This window comes from Diaporthe batatas (assembly GCF_019321695.1).
Source record: "Diaporthe batatas strain CRI 302-4 chromosome Unknown Contig00003, whole genome shotgun sequence".
In the NCBI taxonomy this organism is placed as follows: Eukaryota; Fungi; Ascomycota; class Sordariomycetes; order Diaporthales; family Diaporthaceae; genus Diaporthe; species Diaporthe batatas.
Window position 1 is genome coordinate 2,034,478 of NW_025408550.1, and position 14,560 is coordinate 2,049,037.

Genomic DNA, 14,560 nt, shown 5'->3' on the forward strand with positions numbered 1-14,560 from the left:
GGGTTATCAGCTTAAACTACTACGAATATGCAAGAAGGTGCCAAGAAGAATTTCAGCACAAGAGTTGCTTGATGCAATTTGTGCGGTTAGGATTCTCCAACCTTCATTTGTTGTAGGATTAAAGGAAAGGGGCCACTGAAGATACGAGATGAGCGAAATTTGGCATAATTGCCGGTCGTTCCTTCACTGTTGTGTTGGACCCGCCCAGCAGAGAATATATACCGCTTGAGGTCAATATCAAGGAGGTCAATATCAAAGCATGTACCACAAGATTCGGCGTTCTTCTACGATGAAGAGTATCATGACCACAAAATCAACCACGCTCGCTCAACATGCAAAAGTCACTCAGAAAAATTGCCCTCGGACTTACCTTGTTTGTTGTAAATACAAGATGCGCCGTCGTTGACGACCGGTGCAACGCGTTGGCCTCTAGCCATCCCAACAAGACCCTTTACCCCGGCTGGCCACGATAGAAATTGGAGAATAAATGTGAGGGTAAGCCTACCTTGAGCCACGCCCAACTTGACTGATCGGAGCTGCGCAGACTCTTGGACCTGAACCACGCGCCTGGGACCGTCGTGCATCTTTGATCTTCAGACTCAGGAGCACGGAAGATGTGCAATTCGTGCTCCGTAGTTTTCAGAAATCAAGTCGAGTTTTCCATTCGCTGCGGAGGTGCCGTGCCATTCGGCAAAGCTGCCCACATCGTGGTGCAGGGTATCATGATGGCTGTGACGAACCTCAGCACCATTACTACCTAGGTATCTCAGATGACCGCCAGACTGTCGCGATCGGGGCAGTATTACATGGCCTCCGTTGTGTACCTATCTAGATGACTATAATGTCATATAGTAGCCAATTACATTCACTGAGGTAATGGAGGAGTGGTCGGTGCAATTTTGGAAGGAGGACCCTTCGGATTCATGGCCGGTGAATACGACGTGTCCAAAATTGCTAGAACTCTCGAAGTAAGTCAAAGTGTTGAGCCTTCCAGATGACGAGGCCAACTGGCTGAAATACTGTTGCCATTCCAGTGCGTTCTTGCCAAAGGAGCCCTGGTAACAGCTAACGCCGAGGAGCATCCTGACCTCAAGCTGTTCTGGGCTTTGCTTGGAGGCGGCAACAACTACTGTGTCGTCGCAGAGGCTTTCCTGACCACTTTTCCAATTTCATCTGCGCTGATAGGAACAGTCTATTGGCGAATTGGCCTGTCAGAGCAATACATCAAGACTGTGGAGCAATTCGCAATTTACGGCGCAGAATTCCCCAAGGCTTCCTTCGAGGGCCAGACTCGGTTGGTCCCATCCCGCTGCAGCGACATCTCTTTTGATGGACACATTTGGTACAGCGGTGAAGAAGATGTGCCCCTTGGACTGGAGAAGATGACACTCCGGAGATCTGGTATGTGGAGGGCCCTCTATGGTCGAGGCCCGAGGACGACGAGCGTGTGCTGGGGTAGACGCCGAGGCCAACGCCAAAATCCGAGAGAATGTTTCTGCGGCCGCGCTCAGGTCACTTCCATTCATGTCAACTGGTATCTCAATGACATCCATCAGTCTCAAATCCCCGAGACATTCCCCACCAATGGGGCAGAAAACTTGCGGGGGCTCTCAAGGTCGTTCGGGACAAACATGACCCTGATCGAGTTTTCTCTCAGCTTGTGCCTGGAGGTGCTAAGTTTTCTTTGTCTTAGAGGCAAGACTCATGGCCAACAGAGAAATCTATAATGGTTGAACCGGCCGGATTGCACACTCCATGGTGGCCAAATGGGATTCTCGAGGTGAAATGGGGCAACAATGGGGTCGACATATGCAGCCTAGAGCGAGAAGGCTGTAGGAATTGAGCATTGAGCTCTCCGAATATTTTAGCCATGGCAATTTTAAAGAATGAGACATTTGCTCTATTGATTATACATATAAGTTATACCACACGGTATGAAGGCGCCATGTATATCCTCGGATGTATACGGAATAGAAGCGAAACCACATTGGGATTGATGCCTTCAGAGCCAGAACAGCTAGGAATGATGGTCAGATTTTCAGTGTTTGCCACTGTATGAAGGTTTCGTGCATGGCTTTGGACGTATACGGAGTAGAAGCGAAAAAAGGTGAGGAAACTCATATGCCTTTGAGCTTTGTGGAACCAACCCAAGGTTGAACGGGCTGCAACCAAGGATAAACGTGCTGCAACCAAGGGAAACCGGGTCAGGACTGGACGTGGAAAATTCTGGCTTAGACATCTGAAAATTTTAGACTGCAGCTAGTGGCTGTGCTTTCCAAGCCGCCTCGTTGGCATCAGTGACTGAGCGGACGATAATATTGCACTTCGACATCCAGGAGGGGGGGGGGCGGCCTCCCTGCAAGTTGCACCGCATCGAGGTGCTGCACCTAATATGTCATTATTTCCCCAGAAACGACCCGAGCCACTATTGGAACAATGGAGAGCCGTGACGCAAGCGCCAAGCAAGTCAAAGCAGGGGCTGGAATTCTGGGACATGTACGTGGAGACGAGGGCGGAGCCTCAGTTTTGGTCTGCTGCCTCGGTTGAGAGCAGGTCGTGCTGTCAGATTCGTTCCAGCCCTCTCAGTCTTGGAGAGGGCAGCTCCTGCATATTTCTGGCCTCAAAGTTCTAGACCGATGCAAAAACCTGCGCCAGGGGCAGGGTACGTACCTAGGTAGGTACCTCGGTCCCGTCAGCATTCAGCCCTTTGCCGACTCCTGGTGGCTGATCCTGTTGACCAGCCCAGCCAGTCAGAGCCCGCCTCGAGCAGCAAGGCACCCACGAGTACATGAGAGGATACCCGCAACCCGGGTCGGCTGGTCGGTTCGGGCCTGCAGAAAAAAATCCAGGCCTTTTCTGACCAGCCCTGCACTGTCCTCCCCGTTAGGTCGACACGGCGCATCCCAACCGACGGCCGGTAAGCGCGCCGTTGACGTGCCATGCTGGGTGTTCATGTGCTCTTTCTGCAGCACCGGAGGTCTGATATAAACCTCGATGAGTCCTCTGCGAGATGAACAGGACGTGCAGTTTTGCAAAGTCTATCTTTTGAAATGGTATTGGACTCGTGACTTACTTGTTCAACCCCTGCTCGTTAATAATAACTAGTTGCATTCTCTTCCACAAGGCTAATATGACCCCGGAGATCATCTGCTCGATTGTGTTTGGCATTGTTGCCTCTGTCCTGGCGTTCGTAACCGTGCTTCAAGCTCGTCGCAGAGGCCTTGCACATGGTACGCCTCAACATCCTGGTGGTGTGCGAGAGACGCATGACAGGTGTTTGGCAGTTCTAATCAACAAGCTGCCTCTCAGAGACCAGTACAAATCCACAGCGTCGCTGGCACGGGGAGACGTCCCGTAACCTCCCAGCCCGCAGCTACAGCCTGCCTTCATATACGCCACACACTTTGACACCTTTACCGCCTGCCCAGTATTATGGCCACGGCCGGCATCACTCCTGAGTGAATACTGGGAACAATTACGTGATGCAATTTACACGCTTCTCCGCTCTCGGGCTTTAATCCGGTAATGACGAGATGGGACAGCCTAGCAGGAGAGGCCATACGCTAATACATCAATGCAGAACAGATACCCAAGAGTATGGGAGATACATACGTTGCATCAGCCTTCGTTGTCCTCCTTGCGTTGCCGGTGGGCAAGCCCGCCTCGACGGTTCCAAGCTTGCGGGCGGGCCAATCGAGCTTTGTGCAACCGCGGATTACGGGACCGATCTGACGGCGTTGGTGATACACGCCCGCAGTCTACCGGCAGGTACAGCGGTCCGACTTGATGCCCGCATGAACTCCGCCAGTGGTTCAAAGCAGAACGCAAATCAAGTATGAGTTCAAGTAAGTCTAAGTGGTCAAGAACGGTGCCACATATTATTACTCAGCAATGTTCAGGCTGTCACGATGATCACGGAGAGATATTCACGTTCAATGTTATTTTGTGATGCACGACGATGGGGATCTTGGAAGATATTTCATAGGGGAACAGCAAGCTCACTCCCAACACATTGGACTGGACAATGAAATGATATAATCCTCCGATACACATTCACACAGTACTGAGACGTAGTTGTTGGAAGGCACGGTTAGGTCTAGCTAACTAAGCCAACTAACACTTATACCCACTCCTTTTAAGCGCTAAAAGAGATTATAGACTTCTCCCTAATATTAAATAATAAACTATTATTTATTCCAATAACTTATTAAGTTATAAGTCTAATATTATTTAATATATTTTTATTTATTTATTTTTATTAATATTTATTAATATTAAATTATTTTATATTTAAAAATTATTAAAATATAGTTATTATAAAATTAAATTATTAATATTATTTATACCTTTTAATAGATACTATATATTTATATAATTTATAATAATTTATTATTTTTATTTTAATTTTTATATTAATTAATATTAATTTAAAACTATTTAAATTAATTTAGTTATTATTTAAGATATTTAACTTTAACTTTAAATTTAATTTATTATTATTATTTAAACTTAATTTAAAAGGAAAGAATTATTTTAATTAGTATATTATTTAAAGTTAAGTTTTTATTTTATTAACCTTAATAATATTATTATTAATATAAAGGTTAAGTTTATTATTAATAAAGTTCTTAAAGAATAATAAAATAAAATAATTAAGTTTTTATTATACTTTTAATATTATTTATTTTAATTTAATAATATATATTATATTATATAAAAGCTTTTATTAATTTAAAAGACTTTAAAGGATTATTTTAATTATAATATTAGAAATTTAATTATTTATTTATTTTATTAATTAATTAATTTATATTATAAAAATAGTTTTAATTTATAAAAATATTTTAATTTATTTTATTAACTTTAAATAAAACTTTTATTAAAATTTTAATATTTAATTAGTTTATAATAAAATCTATAAAGTTTTTATTTAAAAATAATAAAGTTAAAAGTTTTTTTATAATATTATTTAATAAAATAAATAATATTATTAATAATTTTAATAATTATAGAATTTTAAAGTTTTTAATATTAAATTTAAAATATTAAATATTATTATTTATTTAAAAGTTAAATAATTAAAGGTTTATTATATTTTAATTTTTAAAAAGGTTAGTATTAATTAATATTAAAAATTTAAAAGTTTATATTATTTAATATTAACTTTTATTAAAGAAATTTAATAAAAGAATATATATAATATTATTTTATAACTTTATTTTTATTAATTATTTATATATAAATTATAATAAGTTAGTAAAATATAAGGAAGAGTAAAAAGGGAAAAAAATAGATTATTATTAATTAAATAAAAATAATATAATAAAAGTCTTTAATAATAATAAAGAAAATATAGTATTTTATATTAATATTTTAATATATATAATAAAACTTATATTATTATTTAAAAATATAAATAAAATATTATAAATCTTTAATTTAAATATTTTAAAGTATATAATAAAATATATAAAGGATTTTAATTTATTTTAACTATATAATAAAATAATTATTATTATTAATAGAATTTATTTTATTATAAAAATATTAATATTATAGATATTTTTATAGTTTTCTAATAAATTAATTATTAAGAATATTTTTATTAATACATTTTATAATTAAAACTAAAAATATTTATTTATTTAATTAGATTATAATTTAAAATTAATTTTATTTAAATATTTAAAGGAATAATATTTTTTATAGTTAAAAGATAATAAATTAAAAGTAATATAAATAAGATTTTATAAAAGGAATTTTAAGATTTAAACTATTAAAAATAAGGATATTAAAACTTTTTTTATTATATAAAGAATTTTATAAAACTTTTAAATATAATAATATTAATAAAACTTTTATTTAATAATTATATATTAATTTTAATATTATTTTAATAAAATTAAAAGTATTTAATTATAAATTATATAAACTTATAAAGTTTATTTAATAATATTTAAAACTATTATTAAAATAAAAATTAAAAGTATTATTTAAAATTATTTATTTAAATTTTTAAAGTATTTCTTAATAAGGTTATTAAAGGGTTTTAATACTTTATATTATTTATTAATAATTTTATAAAGTATTATTAAGTTTTTTTATTAAAAAAGGATTATATTTTATAGTTATTAAAGACTTTTATTAATAATAAAAATATAATTTAATATAAAAGTTAAAATATTTATTTTTAATAATAGGGGTAAATATATTAGTAAAAATATAATTAATTTATTTTATTAAAAGAATTATTTATTAAAAATTCTTATTATATTATTATAAATTAAATAAAATATTTAAGTAATATATATAAATAATTATTATTAATATTAAAGTTATAATTTATAATAAAATATTTTTATATTTTAATTTAAATATATTATATATTTAATTTATTTTATAATTATAAATTATATTTAATATTATTATATTAAATTATATTATTTAAAATATTATATAAAAAAGGTTTAATATTAAATACTTTTAACTTTATTTTTATTCTTATTATATTTATATTTTTATAAAAGTTTATAAATTAGAAATAAAGTTAATAAATTAAGTTAAAAGGTATATTTTATTAAATTTAAAATAAATAAAGATTTAATTTTATATTTATATATATTATTTTATAAAGTTATTATTATTATTATAAATAATTATATATAATAAAAGAAATATTAGTTTATAATTATATAATTAATTAGAAATTTAATTAAAGTAGTTATTAAATTAATAAAATAATCCCTTTAATTAATTATAAATTTATTTTTATTATTATTTTTATAATTATTTATAATATTATTTAAGTTAATTATTAAATATTTTTAAATATTAGTTTAAGAGGTTATTATATATAATTCTTATAAAAGTAAGAGTTAATACTTAATATATAGAAATTAACTTAATATTAATTAATATAAACTTTAACTTTTTTAACTTAATATTAATTAATACTAATTTTAAATTAAATAACTTAGTATTAATTAATATTAACTTTAATAATAATAATTTAAATAAATTAACTATTATAATTATTAAATCTATTATATATTTATTAATATTAACTAATATTAATTATAATAAATTACCTATTTTTACTACTATATTTTTAGTAACTTAAGATGATGATATTTCGTAGAACTATATACAGGCCTTAAAGAGTTCCGAAAAGCCAAACTAGCTTGTCGCCATAGAAAAGGAGCTGAACTCTCTCGAAGCCATGGGGACCTGGGTGGAAGTTCCCAACTAACACTTATACCCGCTCCTTCTGAGCGCCGGGAGAGATCGTAGACTTCTCCCTAACATCAAACAATGAACTATCGTTTGCTCAAATAACTCATCAGTAGTTGGTGACGACTTCAGAATTGAATGGGAACTATGGTAGCTTCAACAATCCATCCTGGAATATAAGATCACAAGGGCATCAAATAAACATATCTTAGCCATCTCCCGTAAAATTGCTGGACTAGATGTCGAGAGGCCGTATGGATAACAGGGCTGAAGTTACGCAGTGCCGTTGAGGACGGCCGCTTGGTCATACCTAATAAGTGACCAATAGGTACATAGGTACCTAGGTACTTAGGTAATACTAGCCGCACATGTGATTTCTGAGAGTTGATTCTTTCACTGCTCGAACAATAGAACATCTTGTTTTAATTGAATCAGTGGTTAATAGGAGGATCTATTATACGCGGTAAGCATTTCTTGTCTTTGTCGGGTTTTGTGTTGTCTTAGCTTTTGCACTGTAGAGAGCATCAATGCAGGTGGTAGGTACCTAAGTACATGAGGAAAGTGGCCCACTCGGGTGCTCGCTTGCTTCAACAACTAACAACACGACTCGGAGTTACCTAAGCTACTTAGTATGTACTGTTTGAGAGAGAGAGCAAAAAATACTACAGAACCAGACTGCCAGAGAGGTCTCGAACTTTTCAGGGTATCAATGCTACAAAACCCATAGTCCCTGCCCTGGATCAAAATGAGGGGCCAATGGCCAAGGCCGCCACAACGCCAGAACGCGTGATTGTGGGAGAGGGTCCCATGTCTGAACCCTGCAACGGCAGCGTGTCCCAGCCTTCACCCGGCCTACCGGGCAGCGTGGGCTGCCGTGGCAGCCGTGGCAGCCGTGGCTGCCGTGTGTGTGTGTCTTAGTATGGACCGAATTTGCTGCCGCGCGTGTAAGAAATCCAGCCAAATGCCACACAATCTGCAAAATTCGCGCCCGAGCCGGCCTTGCAAGCAGCATTATTGTGGAGCCAGCATATCGCTGCCGGCATAGCTTGGTCCCTTGGTCCCCTCTCGCTGCGACTGTGTCCACTCTGCCGCGCTGTCTGTGAAAACGTCGCAAGGACAGCTCACCGCCTTGTCGCCCTCACATTTAAGCTCACCAGCTCGAGAGCCGCGAGGACATCCTGCATCACCGTCCTCCAACACCCCCAAATCAACCACAATGGCTTCACAGAGAGCTCCCGGCGAGGAGCTCGAGGGTGATATCACCTTCATCGCGACCCCCCCACCTCCGCCGTCAAAGTTCGGCACCGGCGTGGACTGCGGCGTCGAGGTCACCAATGTGAGCATCCCCGGGCACCATTGTCAATCGGCTCCATCCCAATCTCATCAAGGCTAACCCCCTCCTCAAGGTCCCTACCATCGCCAATGCTCCCCTGCCGGCTGAAGGCCCTGGCGGTGAGTCGTGGTCAAACTACATCCTCATCGGGCTGCTCGTCGGCATCCCCATCTTTGTCACCCGCTTCTTCGGCGGCGGCCTGAAGACCTTCATCTTCTTCTTCCTCGTCCTGGTCTTCCCCATCCTCATTGCCATCTGGACCGTGGCCTCGGCCTACTCGCCGCGCATCAATGACAAGGTCAAGCTGCCCGGCCGCCCCGTCGAGCACTACATCACCTTCAAGAAGGAGGAGGACCGCCGGCTGTGGAGCGGCCGCAACAAGATCCCCATGAAGACCTTCTACGAGATGTACTTTGACGGCGACGTCGACTTCAACGGTGACTGCCTCGAGGTCATGGAGTACCGCCACGACTGGGCCAACTTCTCCTTCACCTGGCCGCTGTTCAAGTTCATCATCTTCACCTTCTTCCGCGACGTGCTCTTCCACTCGCGCGACCAGGACGAGGAGCAGGTCCGCCCCAACTACGACCGCGGCAACGACCACTACGCCTGGTTCCTCGGCCCGCGCATGGTCTACACCAGCGGCATCTTCGGCGACATCACCCGCGAGGAGACCCTCGAGGAGATGCAGGACAACAAGATGGCCATCGTCTGCGAGAAGCTCGGGCTCAAGGCCGGCGAGACCATGCTGGACATTGGCTGCGGCTGGGGCACCCTCGCCCGCTTCGCCTCGCTCAACTACGGCGCACACGTCACGGGTGCCACCCTGGCCCGCAACCAGGCCGCCTGGGGCAACGACGCCCTCCGCCGCGCCGGCATCCCCGAGAGCCAGAGCCAGCTGCTGTGCATGGACTACCGCGACATCCCCCAGCGCAAGTTCAACAAGATCTCGCAGATCGAGATGGGCGAGCACGTCGGCATCCGCAGGCTCACCACCTTCTTCCGCCAGTGCTACGACATGCTCGAGGACGACGGCGCCATGTACGTCCAGCTCTCGGGCCTGCGCAAGGCGTGGCAGTACGAGGACTTCATCTGGGGCCTGATGCTGAACAAGTACATCTTCCCCGGCGCCGACGCCTCCACCCCGCTTGCCAACTACGTCAGCTGCCTCGAGGCCGCCGGGTGGGAGGTCAAGAGGTGAGTTTCTCCTTCTCCCCAGGACCAGGAATCCATACTAGTACAGAGTGAGAGTGTCGCTAACACACAACCCTGCAGCGTCGACACCGTCGGTGTCCACTACTCCGGCACCCTCTGGAGGTGGTACCGCAACTGGCTGGGCAACAGCGAGGTCATCAACGCCAAGTACGGCCAGCGCTGGTACCGCATCTGGGAGCTCTTCCTGGCCTGGTCCACCATCGCCTCCCGCCAGGGCAGTGCGACCTGCTTCCAGATGGTCGTGGTCAAGAACCTCAACGCCACCCACCGCATCAAGGGGGTCGGCTCCCAGTTCGGCCTCTCTGGCGCCCTCGCCGCGGCTCGTGCTGCCGGCAGGGCTGTGCTCCCCCAGTAAGGAGATCATGTGCTTGGCTATCTATATAGTTGGGGGGAAAACAGGTGCTTCTTGTAGTAGGATTTGGAGTATGGGGTGCCTGAGGTTGGGGGGAATGAGACGGGAACTAAAAAATCTGGGGCGGGGGGCTGGAAGGGGTATAGTATAGAGTTGCACTGTCCATAGACCTAGAACTGTACACAACGTGTGGCACGGGTCTCGTGACCGAGGCTTGGTTGGCACTTGGCAGATATTACAGACGCGGAAATACCATACGATACGCCACGCACGTTGTGGTTTATTGTGGAAATCGTGGGTAAAAGTTGAGTGATGGTTTTGGGCTTTGCTGCCTCGGCCTTGTTCGGAGAAGACGGGCTCATTAATACCTTGCACACCGTTGGTCCGTTTCCTCCACCTCGGTCCTGACACTGCTGACACTGTAGTATGATCCTTGTCCTCCCTGGACCCCCACCCAGAACCAGGAACGACGAGAGCAATCCGGGAGGCACTAGCTGACTGGACGTTTAGAGTGGGCTTTGCTGGGTCTTGAGGCTCTTAGCTGATCCCTGCCGGCGACGCTTTTTCCGCGGTTTTGAACTGGGCAGCTTAGCCTCCCGGGAGCCCAAGGGCGATCCGAGCATCTCCGCCAATCCTCATGGAGCCCCTTATCAGGCCACCTTGATTCGGCCAGGCCACACACGGGCTTCCGTATCGCATAACGGGAAACCCGCACCACTGCTGATAACAGCCAACAAAGTGCAAGCCCAAGGGGAAAAAAAAGAGGCCCCAGGGAGATTAGCAGGGCGCCCCAGATAAAGATATAGGGCTGATGAGTGTAAGTCCGCGGAGGCATGGCCTACAAGGTGATGATGAGGCGGGAGTGGGATGATTGGGATGGTCGACGGGTGCATCTCCTCGCGCGACACAAGGAGATCTCAACGTCAGCACCAAAGCACCACGAGACGACCACGCCGTTGGTCAATTCTGTTTCCTAAGCACCTCGGACTTGGGGTCCCCCCTATCCATCCCGCCCACTCTGTCGCCGTTTCTGCTCTGCCATTCCGAGGCATGACATCGATGCATCTCCAAGAGCCCGCGGTGGTGCTACACACTTGGTCAGGACGGGGTGGATGGCCAGTTTCCTGCCGTGCACCCTAGGTATGGGTCTGCCCATTTTTGATGACCTCTAGACATGTGTCTAGAGGCACGCGCACAAGTTTCTCCCCAGTTTTGGCCCTATTTTACCAAACCTGTGGTTGGCACCGTTGCTCCTCTCTGCTTATTCTGCTAGATTCAACCCGCTGCTATTTTCTGCCTCGACTGATTCATGGCCTGACGGCGGGATTCCCGCTTCTGTCTCTCACAATATTCTTTGAGAAGCAATTTGTCCCTGCTCTTAGCCCTGTCCATCCTGTCCAACCTACCAGATCCGGTAACTTGCACAGCATATACATGTCTTGCATCCCGCAGGCCACCCGCTGTGTAATAGTCTCCCACAATGGCGGCCATAACTGCCAACACCATCACATCAACCATGCCAGAACCACATCAACATATCACACAAAAACTCGGCCTCCCTCCCAGCCCACCCGCCACCGATAAGGACCCCGGCTCCCGGACAGAGAGCGTGACCGACTTCCAGATAGGAGAATCCGCACTCATCACCACAGCAGACCACCACCACCGGTCATACCCCCTCCCTCCCGAGTCCAGACCCAGCCAGCGCGTGCTCTCCGAGGACCTCAAGACACCAGACAAGCATGTGCCGCGGGACCCACGCCTGCTGCGGCTCACGGGGGTGCACCCCTTCAACGTCGAGCCGCCGCTGACAGACCTCTGGAACGAGGGCTTCATCACGACCAAGGACCTGCACTACGTGCGCAACCACGGCGCCGTGCCGCAGGTGCACGACGAGGACGTGCTGGACTGGGGCTTCACGGTCGAGGGCCTCGTGGAGAACCCGCTGGCGCTGACGCTGCGGGACCTCCTCGCCGACTTTGAGCAGGTCACGTACCCCATCACCCTGGTGTGCGCGGGGAACCGCCGCAAGGAGCAGAACGTGGTGCGCAAGACAAAGGGCTTCTCCTGGGGCGCCGCGGGCGTGTCGACGGCGCTGTGGACGGGCGTGCCCCTGGACGTGCTCCTGGCGCGGGCGAGGCCCATCGTCCGCGGGCGCGGGGGCAGGAGGGCACGCTACGTCTGCTTCGAGGGCGCCGACAAGCTGCCCAACGGCTACTACGGGACGAGCATCAAGCTCAACTGGGCGGCGGACCCGAACCGCGGGATCATGGTGGCGCACGGGATGAACGGCGAGACGCTGGCGCCGGACCACGGCAAGCCGCTGCGGATCGTGATCCCGGGCCAGATCGGCGGGCGCAGCGTCAAGTGGCTCAAGAGGATCATCGTCACCGAGGCGCCGTCGGACAACTGGTACCACATCTACGACAACAGGGTCCTCCCCACCACCGTCAGCCCCGACGAGAGCGCCAACCTGCCCGACGTGTGGAAGGACGAGCGCTACGCCATCTACGACCTCAACACCAACAGCGCCGTGGCCCGCCCCGCCCACGACGAGCGGCTCGCCGTCGACGCCTCAGACGACGAGAACAAAACGTTCAGGTTCCAGGGGTACGCGTACGCGGGCGGCGGGCGCCGGGTCACACGCGTGGAGGTGACGCTCGACAGGGGCCGGACGTGGCGCCTCGCCGACGTCTCGTACCCGGAGGACGAGTACCGGGCCGCGCCCGAGGGCGAGACGCTGTTCGGGGGCCGGCTGGACGTCTCGTGGCGCGAGACGTGCTTCTGCTGGTGCTTCTGGTCGCTCGACATCCCCGTCGCGGACCTCGTGCCCGCCGGGGGGCGCGACACGAGCGACGTCATGGTGCGCGCCATGGACGAGTCCATGATGGTGCAGCCGCGGGACCTGTACTGGAGCGTGCTGGGCATGATGAACAACCCGTGGTTCAGGGTGGTCGTGCACCGGGACGGCGAGACGGGCGAGCTGCGGTTCGAGCACCCCACGATACCCATCCTGAACAGGGACGGGTGGATGGACCGGGTCAAGAAGGAGGGCGGTGATCTCACGAATGGGTACTGGGGCGAGAGGGCGCCGGGCGAGGAGAAGACGGTGGCCGTGGTGGAGCCCGCCAAGGAGATTGCCATGGTGAACAAGGACGTCAAGAGGGAGATCAGCCTGGACGAGCTGAGGGAGCACGAGGGCGAGGAGGAGCCCTGGTTCGTGCTGGACGGCGAGGTGTACGATGGAACAAGCTTCCTCGGGGGCCACCCCGGAGGCGCAGCTTCCATCATCGGCGCGGCAGGGCAGGACGTCATCGAGGAGTTCATGGCCATTCGTGAGTCTCTCGAGATCCCCATTTTCACTCTCCCGCAGCATATACATATATATATGGTCACGTTTCAGAATGCTAACAACACCCGCCCCCAAAAACAGACAGCGAGAACGCAAAAGCAATGATGCCGTCCTACCACATCGGCACCCTCTCCCCAGACTCCAAGAAGATGCTCGCAGCAGGCGGCCTGCCCCCCGCGCCAGGGTCGACAGCCTCCTCAGAACCCCGGCCCGTCTTCCTCCAGCCCAAGAAGTGGACCAAGGCGCTGCTGGCCAGCAAGACGCCCGTCAGCCCGGACACCAAGATCTTCACCTTCACGCTGGAGCACCCGGGCCAGGGCGTCGGCCTGCCCACGGGCCAGCACCTGATGATGCGGCTGCGCGACCCCGTGAGCCGCGACGCCATCATCCGCGCGTACACGCCCCTGTCGGACCCGTGGTCCGAGAAGGGCAGGCTGGACGTGCTGGTCAAGATCTACCGCGCCAGCGGCAGCACCCCGGGCGGCCTGATGACGACGGCGCTCGACTCGATCCCGCTGGGCCACTGGGTCGAGTTCAAGGGCCCCGTCGGCCGCTTCGAGTACCTCGGCGGGGGGCGGTTCTCCGTCTCGGGCAGGGCCCGCCGGATCCGCCGGTTCGTCATGGTCTGCGGCGGCAGCGGCGTCACCCCCGTCTTCGCCGTGCTGCGCGCCGTCATGCGGGACCCGCCCGAGTCGATGCCCCGCTGCGTCGTGCTCGACGGGAACAGGTCCGAGGCCGACATCCTGTGCCGGGCCGAGATGGACGCGCTGGCCGCCGCGGCCGGCCCCGACAAGTGCCGCATCGTGCACACGCTCGCCAACGCGCCCGATGGCTGGGCCGGCGGGAGGGGGTTCATGGGCGCGGAGCTGTTCGAGAGGGAGGCTGGCCCGCCGAGCGGGGCCGGGGATGAGATGTTGCTGTTCTGTGGGCCGCCGCCGCTGGAGAGGGTTGTGCGGGAGAGTTTCACCAAGATGGGGTGGAAGGAGGAGGATATGGCCTTCTTCTGAGCCGGGCTTTTGTACATATTTGGCAAACCGGGCGTTCTTGGCGCTGTAGATACCTATGATGATGATGTGAA

General features: G+C 46.9%; 2 protein-coding genes across 2 annotated transcripts; both read left to right on the top strand.

Annotated features, from left to right (window-relative positions):
• Window positions 1-8,446: 8,446 nt before the first annotated feature.
• On the top strand, window positions 8,447-10,133 carry KVR01_002517 (uncharacterized protein; the record flags this gene model as incomplete). Its single annotated transcript, XM_044790677.1, has 3 exons — window positions 8,447-8,566; window positions 8,637-9,760; window positions 9,839-10,133. The coding sequence occupies 3 exons, from the start codon at window positions 8,447-8,449 to the stop codon at window positions 10,131-10,133; spliced, it is 1,539 nt and encodes a 512-aa protein (XP_044647532.1).
• Window positions 10,134-11,610: 1,477 nt separating this feature from the next.
• KVR01_003267 (uncharacterized protein) lies at window positions 11,611-14,489 on the top strand (the record flags this gene model as incomplete). Its single annotated transcript, XM_044787828.1, has 2 exons — window positions 11,611-13,465; window positions 13,564-14,489. 2 exons carry the CDS (start codon window positions 11,611-11,613, stop codon window positions 14,487-14,489), a joined length of 2,781 nt encoding a protein of 926 aa, XP_044648282.1.
• Window positions 14,490-14,560: the final 71 nt, after the last annotated feature.